Source organism: Ips typographus, linkage group LG3 (assembly GCF_016097725.1).
Source record: "Ips typographus isolate SLU linkage group LG3, UJ_Ityp_2.0, whole genome shotgun sequence".
Lineage (NCBI taxonomy): Eukaryota > Metazoa > Arthropoda > Insecta > Coleoptera > Curculionidae > Ips > Ips typographus.
Genome location: NC_138424.1, coordinates 1,247,274 through 1,262,530, shown reverse-complemented (window position 1 = coordinate 1,262,530; position 15,257 = coordinate 1,247,274). Strand labels below are relative to the sequence as shown.

Genomic DNA, 15,257 nt, shown 5'->3' with positions numbered 1-15,257 from the left:
CAGGATAAAGAATACAACAAACAGGTTTAAAATAAATTGTTTTTTATTGGAAAAAAAATTAAACTAGAAAAATCCGTATTAGGTTGCAGTACTGCCTGCGCAAGACGAAACGTCATATCGACCAAGAGATCTGGTAATAATAGTTGTTAAAAATATAGAGAAAAGCAGCGCGTGATAAGACGTCAGATGCCCAAACGATTGACAATACAAAATCAAATTTTTACACCCGTTTCTTGACAATGGGTGATCAAGAAGTACCAAAATTAAAGACAAGTTAACGACCCGAAACAATAGAAGTAACGTTATTAAAATAAGTCGAGCATATTATATTATCACAATGTATTACTTACAGAGCTAAACTGATTATAAAAAAAAAACTATATTGTTAAATATAGCATATAGGTGAGAAGCTACTGCACAATAATTTTGAACAATAATCCATATAATTACTGTATTAACCTGCATCTGCTTGAATTGCAGTTACTTCTATTTAAAGGTCAGCCTAGTGTAGGATTTTCGGTGGGTTCAACTTTAGAAGGGTAGCCGCGAAAGGGACGATACACAAACTTATATACAGAGACCACTTAGGACACCCTGCACACATGAGGAGGAACCCGTCGAAAATGAACCCACAAAATATTGGCAGTAAATGCGAGGCTCTTCCTCGGCTAACTCCGACGTTCTACTTTTCACTTTTTTTTTGTTATTTTTTTTCTCGGTATTTATATACGCGTAACGATTTTCTTTATATATCATGCAAAATTATAGTTAAGACGGAACAATTTGAAAACTAAAAAAAAAAACGAAACAAAGCCAAACCAACCAACCTAGAACACGGGTAGGTGACTTGCCAACTAACTCAACAAACGATTAAAAAATACGATTTAGGTTCGTCGTTTGACCTTGTCGGGATCTTAAAAAAAAGTCCGCGACGCGCACACTCACGAAACGAACTGAGGTGTTTCGATTGGCTGCTTGTTTTTTTTTTTTAAGTTATATATTTTAAATATAAATTATAAGCTCTACTAACACTCCTCCTGTTCTTGTGATTTCCTAACGCATCGAGCAACTTTCCTTTTGAATTCTGAATATGATTCCCTCCATTCTTTCTGTAAACAAAACAAGATTGTTATTATGTTCAGTGACTTCTGGCTGTTGCGTCACAATCACCACCAGAAAACGTATGTCGCTAATTAAATCTGATATTGATTGTCAAAATTATTATGGTTTTAGGTTATAACTTAAAGCAAAGTCTACAATACAGGCAGGCTTATGGTAATTTTTATGTTTTCAGTAGTATTTAGGGCAGGGTTTTTGCCACAGTGAGCCCAGCCCCAAAATACCTTAGAAAACCCCTAATATAAATAAAACCCACGTTATAATCCCATCAAAATGAATGGGAAAAACTAAAATTGTTATTTAGTGAAATCTTATTTACATTTACTATGTTTCATGAGTATGGTTTGTAAAATGGACTACTACTTTACTCATTTACTATGGTGTTTACAGAAGAGTAGCATTGTTTTCTGTTTTTGCATCTGTATCTAATCAACTAAAAATTGATAGTCTAAAACAAAAATTTAATTTGATTAATTAAATATTACCATAAAGTGAACATCAAAATGATGCCACATCTTATAAAAATCAGTGACAAAGTATGCTTTTTGATGGCTTTTTGTTGTCCTATTTATTATATGTGCATTATAAATTTTGTCGTCGTTTTTGACTCTTGAACATTGAAATTTTTTTGAATATTTGGAAAGTTGTACCAAGTAAAAGATTAAAGTTGGAAAGGTTCTTTTAGGTATTTGACTGAGAAAAAAATGGTAAACCCGAGGCGGATGCCACTTGTAGAGGCATCCGGCACTTTTTAAAAGGTTGTCAGTAGGACTTAGAGGTTTATGTAACTTTCAAAATGCTCCTAGAGGCCTCTGGCATTATAAAACAACTATGGGAAGGTTTAAGACTCTTGTAGAAGCTTCTGGCACTTTTTAGAAGGTTCTTATAGCATTTAGAAGTTTATGGAACTTTCAAAATGATCCTAGAGGCCTCTAGCAATTTAAACAGTTCTGGGAAAGTTTAAGGTAGGTAGTTTAGAGCTTCTTGGAACATTCAAACAGTCCTAGAGGTCTCTGACAATTTAAAACCACTCTGGGAAGGTTTAAGACACTTGTAGAAGCTTCTGGCACTTTTTAGGAGGTTTTTAGTAGCATTTAGAAGTTTATGTAACTTTCAAAATGCTCCTAGAGGCCTCTGGCATTATAAAACAACTATGGGAAGGTTTAAGACTCTTGTAGAAGCTTCTGGCACTTTTTAGAAGGTTCTTATAGCATTTAGAAGTTTATGGAACTTTCAAAATAATCCTAGAGGCCTCTAGCAATTTAAACAGTTCTGGGAAAGTTTAAGGTAGGTAGTTTAGAGCTTCTTGGAACATTCAAACAGTCCTAGAGGTCTCTGACAATTTAAAACCACTCTGGGAAGGTTTAAGACACTTGTAGAAGCTTCTGGCACTTTTTAGGAGGTTTTTAGTAGCATTTAGAAGTTTATGTAACTTTCAAAATGCTCCTAGAGGCCTCTGGCATTATAAAACAACTATGGGAAGGTTTAAGACTCTTGTAGAAGCTTCTGGCACTTTTTAGAAGGTTCTTATAGCATTTAGAAGTTTATGGAACTTTCAAAATGATCCTAGAGGCCTCTAGCAATTTAAACAGTTCTGGGAAAGTTTAAGGTAGGTAGTTTAGAGCTTCTTGGGACATTCAAACAGTCCTAGAGGTGTCTGACAATTTAAAACATTCTTGGAAGCTTTATGACACTTGTAGAAGCTTTTGGCACTTTTTTGAAGGTTTTGAATAGCATACAGAGGTCTATAAAACTTTCAAACTGATCCTAGAGGCCTCTAGCAATTTAAAACACTTTTGAGAAAGTTTAAGACAGTTCTAGAGGCATCTGGAACTTTTTAGAAGGTTTGTCAGTAGGACTTAGAGGTTTATGTAACTTTCAAAATGCTCGTAGAGGCCTCTGGCATTATAAAACAACTCTGGGAAGGTTTAGGACACTTGCAGAAGCTTCTGCTACTTTTTAGAAGGTTCTTATAGCATTTAGAAGTTTATGGAACTTTCAAAATGATCCTAGAGGCCTCTAGCAATTTAAACAGTTCTGGGAAAGTTTAAGGTAGGTAGTTTAGAGCTTCTTGGAACATTCAAGCAGTCCTAGAGGTCTCTGACAATTTAAAACCACTCTGGGAAGGTTTAAGACACTTGTAGAAGCTTCTGGCACTTTTTAGGAGGTTTTTAGTAGCATTTAGAAGTTTATGGAACTTTCAAAATGCTCCTAGAGGCCTCTGGCATTATAAAACAACTATGGGAAGGTTTAAGACTCTTGTAGAAGCTTCTGGCACTTTTTAGAAGGTTCTTATAGCATTTAGAAGTTTATGGAACTTTCAAAATGATCCTAGAGGCCTCTAGCAATTTAAACAGTTCTGGGAAAGTTTAAGGTAGGTAGTTTAGAGCTTCTTGGAACATTCAAGCAGTCCTAGAGGTCTCTGACAATTTAAAACCACTCTGGGAAGGTTTAAGACACTTGTAGAAGCTTCTGGCACTTTTTAGGAGGTTTTTAGTAGCATTTAGAAGTTTATGGAACTTTCAAAATGCTCCTAGAGGCCTCTGGCATTATAAAACAACTATGGGAAGGTTTAAGACTCTTGTAGAAGCTTCTGGCACTTTTTAGAAGGTTCTTATAGCATTTAGAAGTTTATGGAACTTTCAAAATGATCCTAGAGGCCTCTAGCAATTTAAACAGTTCTGGGAAAGTTTAAGGTAGGTAGTTTAGAGCTTCTTGGAACATTCAAACAGTCCTAGAGGTCTCTGACAATTTAAAACCACTCTGGGAAGGTTTAAGACACTTGTAGAAGCTTCTGGCACTTTTTAGGAGGTTTTTAGTAGCATTTAGAAGTTTATGTAACTTTCAAAATGCTCCTAGAGGCCTCTGGCATTATAAAACAACTATGGGAAGGTTTAAGACTCTTGTAGAAGCTTCTGGCACTTTTTAGAAGGTTCTTATAGCATTTAGAAGTTTATGGAACTTTCAAAATAATCCTAGAGGCCTCTAGCAATTTAAACAGTTCTGGGAAAGTTTAAGGTAGGTAGTTTAGAGCTTCTTGGAACATTCAAGCAGTCCTAGAGGTCTCTGACAATTTAAAACCACTCTGGGAAGGTTTAAGACACTTGTAGAAGCTTCTGGCACTTTTTAGGAGGTTTTTAGTAGCATTTAGAAGTTTATGTAACTTTCAAAATGCTCCTAGAGGCCTCTGGCATTATAAAACAACTATGGGAAGGTTTAAGACTCTTGTAGAAGCTTCTGGCACTTTTTAGAAGGTTCTTATAGCATTTAGAAGTTTATGGAACTTTCAAAATAATCCTAGAGGCCTCTAGCAATTTAAACAGTTCTGGGAAAGTTTAAGGTAGGTAGTTTAGAGCTTCTTGGAACATTCAAACAGTCCTAGAGGTCTCTGACAATTTAAAACCACTCTGGGAAGGTTTAAGACACTTGTAGAAGCTTCTGGCACTTTTTAGGAGGTTTTTAGTAGCATTTAGAAGTTTATGTAACTTTCAAAATGCTCCTAGAGGCCTCTGGCATTATAAAACAACTATGGGAAGGTTTAAGACTCTTGTAGAAGCTTCTGGCACTTTTTAGAAGGTTCTTATAGCATTTAGAAGTTTATGGAACTTTCAAAATGATCCTAGAGGCCTCTAGCAATTTAAACAGTTCTGGGAAAGTTTAAGGTAGGTAGTTTAGAGCTTCTTGGGACATTCAAACAGTCCTAGAGGTGTCTGACAATTTAAAACATTCTTGGAAGCTTTATGACACTTGTAGAAGCTTTTGGCACTTTTTTGAAGGTTTTGAATAGCATACAGAGGTCTATAAAACTTTCAAACTGATCCTAGAGGCCTCTAGCAATTTAAAACACTTTTGAGAAAGTTTAAGACAGTTCTAGAGGCATCTGGAACTTTTTAGAAGGTTTGTCAGTAGGACTTAGAGGTTTATGTAACTTTCAAAATGCTCGTAGAGGCCTCTGGCATTATAAAACAACTCTGGGAAGGTTTAGGACACTTGCAGAAGCTTCTGCTACTTTTTAGAAGGTTCTTATAGCATTTAGAAGTTTATGGAACTTTCAAAATGATCCTAGAGGCCTCTAGCAATTTAAACAGTTCTGGGAAAGTTTAAGGTAGGTAGTTTAGAGCTTCTTGGAACATTCAAGCAGTCCTAGAGGTCTCTGACAATTTAAAACCACTCTGGGAAGGTTTAAGACACTTGTAGAAGCTTCTGGCACTTTTTAGGAGGTTTTTAGTAGCATTTAGAAGTTTATGGAACTTTCAAAATGCTCCTAGAGGCCTCTGGCATTATAAAACAACTATGGGAAGGTTTAAGACTCTTGTAGAAGCTTCTGGCACTTTTTAGAAGGTTCTTATAGCATTTAGAAGTTTATGGAACTTTCAAAATGATCCTAGAGGCCTCTAGCAATTTAAACAGTTCTGGGAAAGTTTAAGGTAGGTAGTTTAGAGCTTCTTGGAACATTCAAGCAGTCCTAGAGGTCTCTGACAATTTAAAACCACTCTGGGAAGGTTTAAGACACTTGTAGAAGCTTCTGGCACTTTTTAGGAGGTTTTTAGTAGCATTTAGAAGTTTATGGAACTTTCAAAATGCTCCTAGAGGCCTCTGGCATTATAAAACAACTATGGGAAGGTTTAAGACTCTTGTAGAAGCTTCTGGCACTTTTTAGAAGGTTCTTATAGCATTTAGAAGTTTATGGAACTTTCAAAATGATCCTAGAGGCCTCTAGCAATTTAAACAGTTCTGGGAAAGTTTAAGGTAGGTAGTTTAGAGCTTCTTGGAACATTCAAACAGTCCTAGAGGTCTCTGACAATTTAAAACCACTCTGGGAAGGTTTAAGACACTTGTAGAAGCTTCTGGCACTTTTTAGGAGGTTTTTAGTAGCATTTAGAAGTTTATGTAACTTTCAAAATGCTCCTAGAGGCCTCTGGCATTATAAAACAACTATGGGAAGGTTTAAGACTCTTGTAGAAGCTTCTGGCACTTTTTAGAAGGTTCTTATAGCATTTAGAAGTTTATGGAACTTTCAAAATGATCCTAGAGGCCTCTAGCAATTTAAACAGTTCTGGGAAAGTTTAAGGTAGGTAGTTTAGAGCTTCTTGGGACATTCAAACAGTCCTAGAGGTGTCTGACAATTTAAAACATTCTTGGAAGCTTTATGACACTTGTAGAAGCTTTTGGCACTTTTTTGAAGGTTTTGAATAGCATACAGAGGTCTATAAAACTTTCAAACTGATCCTAGAGGCCTCTAGCAATTTAAAACACTTTTGAGAAAGTTTAAGACAGTTCTAGAGGCATCTGGAACTTTTTAGAAGGTTTGTCAGTAGGACTTAGAGGTTTATGTAACTTTCAAAATGCTCGTAGAGGCCTCTGGCATTATAAAACAACTCTGGGAAGGTTTAGGACACTTGCAGAAGCTTCTGCTACTTTTTAGAAGGTTCTTATAGCATTTAGAAGTTTATGGAACTTTCAAAATAATCCTAGAGGCCTCTAGCAATTTAAACAGTTCTGGGAAAGTTTGAGGTAGGTAGTTTAGAGCTTCTTGGAACATTCAAACAGTCCTAGAGGTCTCTGACAATTTAAAACCACTCTGGGAAGGTTTAAGACACTTGTAGAAGCTTCTGGCACTTTTTAGGAGGTTTTTAGTAGCATTTAGAAGTTTATGGAACTTTCAAAATGCTCCTAGAGGCCTCTGGCATTTTAAAACAACCCTTTGAAGGTTTAAGACCCTTGTAGAAGCTTCTCGCACTTTTTAGAAGTCTATGGAACTTTCAAAATGATCCCAGAGGCCTCTAGCAATTTAAGCAGTTCTAGGAAAGTTTAAGGTAGTTGTATAGGAGTTTGGAACTTTTCAGAAACTCCTCGGTAGCATTTAGAAGTCTTTGGAACATTTAAAGCGATCCTAGAGGTCTCTGACAGTTTAAAACATTCTTGGAAGCTTTACGACACTTGTAGAAGCTTTTGGCACTTTTTAGAAGGTTCTCAATAGCATACAGAGGTCTATGAAACTTTCAAACTGATCCTAGAGGCCTCTGGCAATTTAAAACACTTTAGAGAAAGTTTAAGACAGTTGTAGAGGGTTCTAGAACTTTTCCAGAAGTTCTCAATAGCTGGTAGTATGATTTTTATTTGATCTGAGTCAGAAGTCACTGAACAGAGAATATCACAGATTTAAATAACTTAACTGGTTACTTTAAATTAACTAATGACACAAAAGAGGTCTTCTTTTGAAATTTTGGTATTATTGGAGTTACAGTAAAATTTGCTGATTGCCGCTACTTTTACTTAATTCCAGCTTTGCAACTTTTTGACACTATTCCATACTGTCAAATTTTACTTACCGCTGCATCAACATTAGCAGGACTTTCATCGTTGGGATCTGCCAGCATTGAAATAACTGATATCAGGATAGTTTCTACCGTGTGAACGGGCAACCATCGTTCGGAAGCTTTTTCATAACCAAATTTATCGTCACCCGGTTCGTGAAGAATTGATATACACACATCGCCATTTTTATCGACTGAAAAAACGCGCCAATCAACTAAACATTCACAAACCCAGCAAATGATGCTACTCACTATTAGGATGCCATATCTCTGTCACAAATTTCATTTTGGGCGGCCTAAGTGGATATTCCTTTGGGAAATACAGGTGACATTTGAAAAAGCCTCCTTCACTGTAATTAAGTTATGTTGTAAGAACTACCACAGGAAAAGTGGTAAAAACTTACTATAAAGTGTCAGGAGGACCTATAATTAAAACTTCCCATCTATAAATGTCATTGTCGTCTATGAGGCCTGCAGAAAAACCCTCAACAGGGTTTTTATTTAGTTCTGAAAAATAATTAAGTTATTATACAGGATGTTTCAATCTTCTGAGCTACAGTATTGGCATAAATCAGCACAGTGTTTAAATGTAAGATATGAAAAACAAGTATTACTGACTGTATAATTAATATTGTGTTTGTGTAGTAGACAAAATTATCAAATTCCAAACAGGCAAACAATGCCAAAAAGGTTTTTAATACAAAACTTTGAGAAAATACAACCAAATTAATAGAAAAAATGCTTTGTTCCTCCTATTTAACTATTACAACAAGAATTGCATCTTTTTCATAAATCATGTCACTAAAACCAAAAGTATAGTCTAAATTGTCCTATAGAAATATTAATATTACAATTTTATACAGGGTGTTTCTTGGAAAACCTCATCTCAAAAAACTGGAATGAAAATTGCAAAATTATTCATACAAAATCTATGATGAGAAGGGAAGGCAAAATAATGTCCCCTCAGTAAAACATTTCAAAACTCTCCTTAATATTACAGACCAAAATTGCTTTCTAACAAAAATATGGTCCCTTCTTCATGAAACACCCTGTATAGTACACATTGACCCCCTTACACAAAAAGGTACTGACTGGCAAAGTTGATGCAGTGATAATTAAAAATTAGACTTAGTTTTGTGTGTGTCACATTTGAGTGTGAATAAACTGATTTAGCAGTTAAAAAGCCTGAATTAAAGATTAAAAATACAGTTTTGACATTCCAACCTACAGTTTTAATTTAAAAATTGGATCTGTAATCCAGATTTCTAAGAAAACTCCACAACACTGAACATTTTAGACAGTTTTAAGTCATTTGTTTTGGTGATAAAACCATGTTGGAGTAGGTCTTTTGACTAAATTTGGAACCCTTCAAATTTAACCTAACTTTTGCCATGCATAATGAACAAGCAACTTTGTGGACTTTTCATTCAAGCCCTGTATATTAAGACAGAGCAAAGTCAGGGTGAACTTAAAAGGTTATACAAATTTATGCACTAATTTAATATCATAATGATTATTGAGTAACCTTGTCTACTTTCATGACTAAAGGAAACTTTATAGGTCTTTTATAAAAAGTTTCAAACTAGACATAAATTATATAAGGTGGGTTTGATTGAAAGGGGAGCCCCCCTTTCAGGTTAGGGTCCTGCTCCCACTGCAAAGAGGAGGCGAGTGTGGCGATGATGAACAAAGGAGCTGAAGGCCTATTTTTAAATTCGACGTCCAAACTGGCTGAAAGAGTGGTGAAAATCGAACGCAAACCAGGTTTTTTTTTTCGGACAGACAAGCGGACATTTTGTGAGGGTCGTTCCACCGTTCGCCCTCTGCCCTCCCCACCAACGCTACCATCTTAAAACTAATTTACTAACCTGCTAGCTGTTTTCTAAGTAGCAACGCCGACTGTAGCTCTGACATTTAATTTTGATGTCTAAATCAATCAAACAACTGAATAAAATGAATTCACAGCGAAAATGGCCGGTGTATATTTTCTTGGGGCTGAGCAGTGAACGGCGAACGAGACAGCCCACTTTGACTGATTGACTCACAAACATATGGCGAGTCGACTGTCATTTAGTAAATGTCAATACTGTCACGTGTCGTTTCAAAATACACCTGTCAATCAATCGTAGTAGTCTGTCTTTTTCTAACCTAAGAGAAAACTGAAACAACACTAATCCATTAAAACAGATTCCTGTAAAAACTCTAAAAATTTTTCTCACAACAATAAAGGTATTAAATTGTTCCCGAACAAACCATTGACGTGTTATCACTATTGGCACTAATTTTAAAACTTTTCAAAGTATTGACGCCAAATTTCTAGGTGATGACAATGTAAAATAAATAGTCACGTAAACGGGTCAAGGCGCCTTTCCTAAGTGGCTACTAATTGCTTTGTTGCCGTGTGATCTGAACCAGCCAAAAAATTATATTTGTCCAATCCGAGCGTGTTCATTTATTCTTTGAAGCGCGTGCATGCAGAAAATAATCAATTTTACATCAAAATATTTACCTGGAGTTTCTGCGAAACAGCAGTTTGAGTAATCGAAAATTTCCGTACTTGTTTCGTATAAACACTTTACCTACCTGGTTTATGCTTGATCAAAACAATCCGCAAATGCTTTTAAAACACCTGGAAATTGAAGAATAAGAATGAGATAATAAACGTGACTTGCAAGTTTACGTCAAAAAATTTGAGCAAAAGTGACGTCACAATGACGTATTTTGACGAAACTATAGTTAAACCAATCAATGGTTAATCCGTCCATTTACGTCATTTTGACGTAACATTTCCTCTGTTTGTTTTTCCAGTACAAACTGTCAAAGTTTGGATATGTTAACAGGATGAAACAAATTATTGATATGAAAAACCAGTTAAAATAGTAGAAATCAGGTTGTTAGCAAATGATGTTTAAAAACCTTGTCATTTGACAATTGACAACTGACATATGAATGCACTCTGCTGAGCTAGTTTGTTCCGTTGAATCTCTCCTTATCTTGTTGAGCTGGAGCTGGCAAAATTACCAAAACCAACTTGAAGAGTAGCTTAAATACTAGCTTTTTCTAACTCTCTTGAAGAAGCTTTTCAGCTTAGTTATGTTTTTTTTAATGAAATTCTCTGGAATTGATTGATATTAAAGCCTACGCTTCAACATTTAATAAAACCCACTCATCAACACCAGGCCTGGTGTTTTCTTCCCAAAGCGTGTTTTTAAGAAAAATTAGATACACACACTTCCAAGAAAAATCAATTAAATCGCCCCGTTTCGATTATGTACCGAACGTTTTAACTGCCCGCGGAAAAACCAGGTCAACGCGCACTAAATCAGGTGAAAACGGTGGATGTTTCCGGCCTGGAAAACACCCCCGCGCCGACCTAGTTCGTTTTTACGATGGGTTCTGTACGTGCACCTGGACACATTATAGTGCAGAGTATAACCTTCTTCAAAGAGAGGACTATTTTTCGGGCAAAAACATGTTATTTCGTCGAAATGAACTTGATACGTCAATGGGTGATAAATGAGCGGGCGACTAACAAAAATACGAAGTGGTAATTAGTGTCGTTCTGGAAAAACCGAATGACATTGAGCCTACTAACCCCAAACACTAAAAACCTGAAAATTAGGTGAAATGATGATTAATACAGCAAATGTTTTTTTTTTTCCCAATATTGCAACTTTTTTTGTGATAAGAGATAAAGTCATCTGTCAGTTGATACAAATTTGAGAAATACGCCTATTTTGAGCTCATACATAAAAAAGCTCTTTCCTTTGCTTGTCTTAGAGCTATAGAGGTATCAAGAATTGTTTTGTAATGGTTTCCTCTACTTATCATTGATTTGCCTATTGGCTGATTGAATTAACGAATTTTTCAGCTAAGCAGAGTCTGAATGCAACCAATTTATGTGCGAAGTGTCACAGTCAAAACAAAACTTAGTTTTGTCTGGTCTGTGACATTCTTCTTTTTGCCAAAAATTGGCAAAAACTATTTAGTCTACTTTCAGGTAAAAGTTTTTTAAACTTGACACACTTTTTGACCTAAAAATTTTCGGCATAAGAGGGGTAGACTACTCCCCTCCCACTCTAGTTAAAACAAAAAACCGCGTTTACGAGATATTGAGCTCAGACGCAAAGTCTGGACCGGTCGGTGTAGTTTCGAGTGAAATTCTTTTTTAAAATTTCAGCACACACAGCCAACTTGCAAAGTGAATTTGTGGAAAAACTGTAATGGTTTTATAAAATGTTTTTTTTTTAGTTGAAATTTATTGTTTTTTGAGTGCATTTACTTAGTGGATTTGTGTCGGACATGACGGTGATAATAAGCGGTCAGGATAGTTTGAAGGATCCTGGAAATTTGAAGAAAAAATGGTGAGTGCGCTTTTTCCATTAATCACGTTTGGAATGTGTTATGTTAGGTACCAGTGCCAGCTAAAGCGAACAATGTATTTTTGTACAAAAAAAACTATTAATTCACTAGGACTATAATTAAAATTTTGCTTTTACATTCTATATGTTTTCCATGGTTAAACAGCACTTTAAGTTTTAAATAAATCAGTAAAAAGCTCAATTTTTGATGTATATTTCTGTACCATTTTAATGAAACTTACTATACAGGAAATCAGATCAGTTAAAATATGAATTTTTTCTTAAAAAATATGGTTTTAATTATTTTTTAACTACAAAATCTTGTGTAGCACTAAACAGTCAAAACAGAATAAGACAAAACTGAAATTTTAAGAAATAACAGTCAGTTTTTTGTAAAATATTCAGCAAGTATTGCACATCATACATTATTAAACCAAGTTAAGGGTGGTTCAGACTGTGACAGAGATGAAAAATGTCACAGGCTAAACCGCACTCAATTTGAACTTGATCTAAACTAAGTTGAGTGATTTAGGCAACTGTAACCCATCATGTGAACCATCACTTTTTAAAGGTTTAAGTTCAGACTGTGACTTTGTTTGTACTGCATTCACTATGCTCACAGTCTAAACTTAAGTCAACGATGACAAATAGCGGTCAGACAAACACATTTAGGAAGTTTGACAGTTTGACACTTTTGTCAGTGTTATATCGAAATTCAGGAGTTTTCAGTACCATTTTAAAATTTCATCACTTTTTTAAGCACATTTTTGAAATCCTTAGTAAATTTTCTAACCCATAACCTAAGAAAACACTAAAAAATTTACTATAGTCAGGGAGAAAAGTGCTGTCAAAATTTGAATTTTAAATATGACGGTTTAAAGGACAGTCTGCGAAAAAATCACCTGTAAAACTCACTTGTAGTCACCGGATCACTTTTTTAAGCACATTTTTTGAATTCCCGTTAAATTTCCTAACCAATAACCTAAAAAAACACTATAAAATTCGGGACAGTCAGGGAGAAAAGCGCTGTCAAAATTTGAATTTTGAAAATGACGGTTTAAAGGACAGTCTGCGAGAAAATCGTCTATAAAACCCACTTGTAGTCACCGGACCACTTTTTTAAGCACATTTTTGAAATCCTTTTTAAATTTTCTAACCCGTAATCTAAGAAAACACTAAAAAATTTACTAGAGTCAGGAAGAAAAGCGCTGTTAAACATTGAATTTAGAAAATGACGGTTTAAAGGACAGTCTGCTAGAAAATCGTCTATAAAACCCACTTGTAGTCAAGGGATCACTTTTTTAAGCACATTTTTGAAATCCTTAGTAAATTTTCTAATCCATAACCTAAGAAAACACTACAAAATTTACTATAGTTAGGGAGAAAAGCGCTGTTAAACATTAAATTTAAAAAATTACGGTTTAAAGGACAGTCTGCTAGAAAATCGTCTATAAAACCCACTTGTAGTCACCGTATCACGTTTCTAAGCACATTTTTGGAATCTTTATTAAATTTCCTAACCAATAACCTAAAAAAACACTATAAAATTCGGTACAGTCAGGGAGAAAAGCGCTGTCAAAATTTGAATTTTAAAAATGACGGTTTAAAGGACAGTCTGCTAGAAAATCGTCTATAAAACCTACTTGTAGTTACCGGATCACGTTTTTAAGCACATTTTTGGAATCCTCATTAAATTTCCTAACCAAAAACCTAAAAAAACACTATAAAATTCTGTACAGTAAGGGAGAAAAACGCTGTCAAATTTTGAATTTTGAAAATAACGGTTTAAAGGACAGTCTGTAAAAAAATCGTCTATAAAACCCACTTGCAGTTACTGGATCACGTTTTTAAGCACATTTTTGAAATCCTTATTAAATTTTCTATCTCATAACCTAAGAAAACACTAAAAAATTTACTACACTCAGGGAGAAAAGCGCTGTCAAATATTGAATTTTGAAAATGTCTGTTTAAAGGACAGTCTGCTAGAAAATCGTCTATAAAACCCACTTGTAGTCACTGGATTACGTTTTTAAGCACATTTTTGGAATCCTCATTAAATTTCCTAACCAATAACTTTAAAAAACACTATAAAATTCGGTACAGTCAGGGAGAAAAGCGCTGTCAAAATTTGAATTTGGTTTTAAAGGACAGTCTGCGAAAAAATCGTCTATAAAACCCACTTGTAGTCACCGTTTCACGTTTTTAAGCACATTTTTTGAATCCTCATTAAATTTCTTAACCAATAACCTAAAGAACACTATAAAATTCGGTATAGTCAGGGAGAAAAGCGCTGTCAAAATTTGAATTTTAAAAATAACGGTTTAAAGGACAGTCTGCGAGAAAATCGTCTATAAAACCCACTTGTAGTGACCGGCTCATTTTTTGAAGCAGATTTTTGAAATCGTTATTAAATTTCCTAATTAATAACCTAAGAAAACGCAAAAAATTTGCTCAATATTTTGAGATTTGTTTGATTTTACTACTCTGGTCGTGTAAAATCAAAATTTTCCAACAGAAAAAAACACTTTATTAAAAATTTAAGCAAGCGATTATTGCAGCACATTTTTGGCAAGCTATAAAACGTTCTGTAATTTTCTAACAAATCCTGTAAAACTGATCAAAAAGCATTTGCTCGCATGTTTTTTTATTGAAAACAAGTCTGGAAAAACACGTACTCTGGCGTCAAAAGTGTTTTTGCGACATTTCAGTTTGCGCACTAGGAAATTGCACTCTGTCCCATTATCCCTGGTACACGTACCGAGATAAATTGCCACAAATTTCGAAAACCGCACTTTGTTCCGCAAATTTTGACGTTTTTCAATGCTGCGGCCGTGTCCCGGCCATTGTCCTTATAGCAGAGTTAGTAAACGTTGCCAAATTGTAACTTTAGGTGCATACAAATTGCAGTTTTTGGTCACTTTTTTCTTATTGTAAACAATTGAGAGTATACACTAAGTTTTTATCAACTTAAATCTTTAAAAAGACTCTAATATTTAGATAGAAGTTATACTAAAAGTGTATAAACACCATTTTAAAAATAGAGTGTTTATTCGGACCGCAAGCAGTGTCTACTTGGCTCCAAACCGTATACATTTTTAAGAAAAAAAATCTCCCACACCTTTCACGTATTTATTCAAAATTGACAATAATCACGTTGGTTTTTTAACGAAAAAGTCTTATTTTGGCTTTTCCTAGTATTTCTGTACTATCGAGGACAACCTTGTTTCTATTTATTTACCAGTAATTTGTTGGTTTTCGGGAATTTGTTTTTAGCTTCCTCACCTTGTGTTGTAAAGTTGAATATACCCATTAATACTACGATGAATTAGATGAGTCGTTAGTCATTCATATTCTATCTATAACCGAGGTTGGTAAAGCTCAATTTAAAAAAAAATCAATTCTTTTAACACATTCCTACTCCACATGCAGCATTTTTATGTCTCATTTGACAGTGGGTGAG

General features: G+C 34.9%; 1 protein-coding gene across 1 annotated transcript; it reads right to left on the bottom strand.

Moving 5' to 3' along the window:
- Positions 1-25: 25 nt before the first annotated feature.
- Ube2g1 (ubiquitin-conjugating enzyme E2G 1) lies at positions 26-9,491 on the bottom strand. The gene is made up of 5 exons (XM_081975621.1): positions 9,305-9,491; positions 7,841-7,943; positions 7,689-7,786; positions 7,452-7,630; positions 26-1,109 (listed from the first exon to the last, which is right to left on the bottom strand). The coding sequence occupies exons 1-5, from the start codon at positions 9,348-9,350 to the stop codon at positions 1,026-1,028; spliced, it is 510 nt and encodes a 169-aa protein (XP_081831747.1). The 5' UTR covers positions 9,351-9,491; the 3' UTR covers positions 26-1,025.
- Between the last annotated feature and the right edge of the window lie 5,766 nt (positions 9,492-15,257).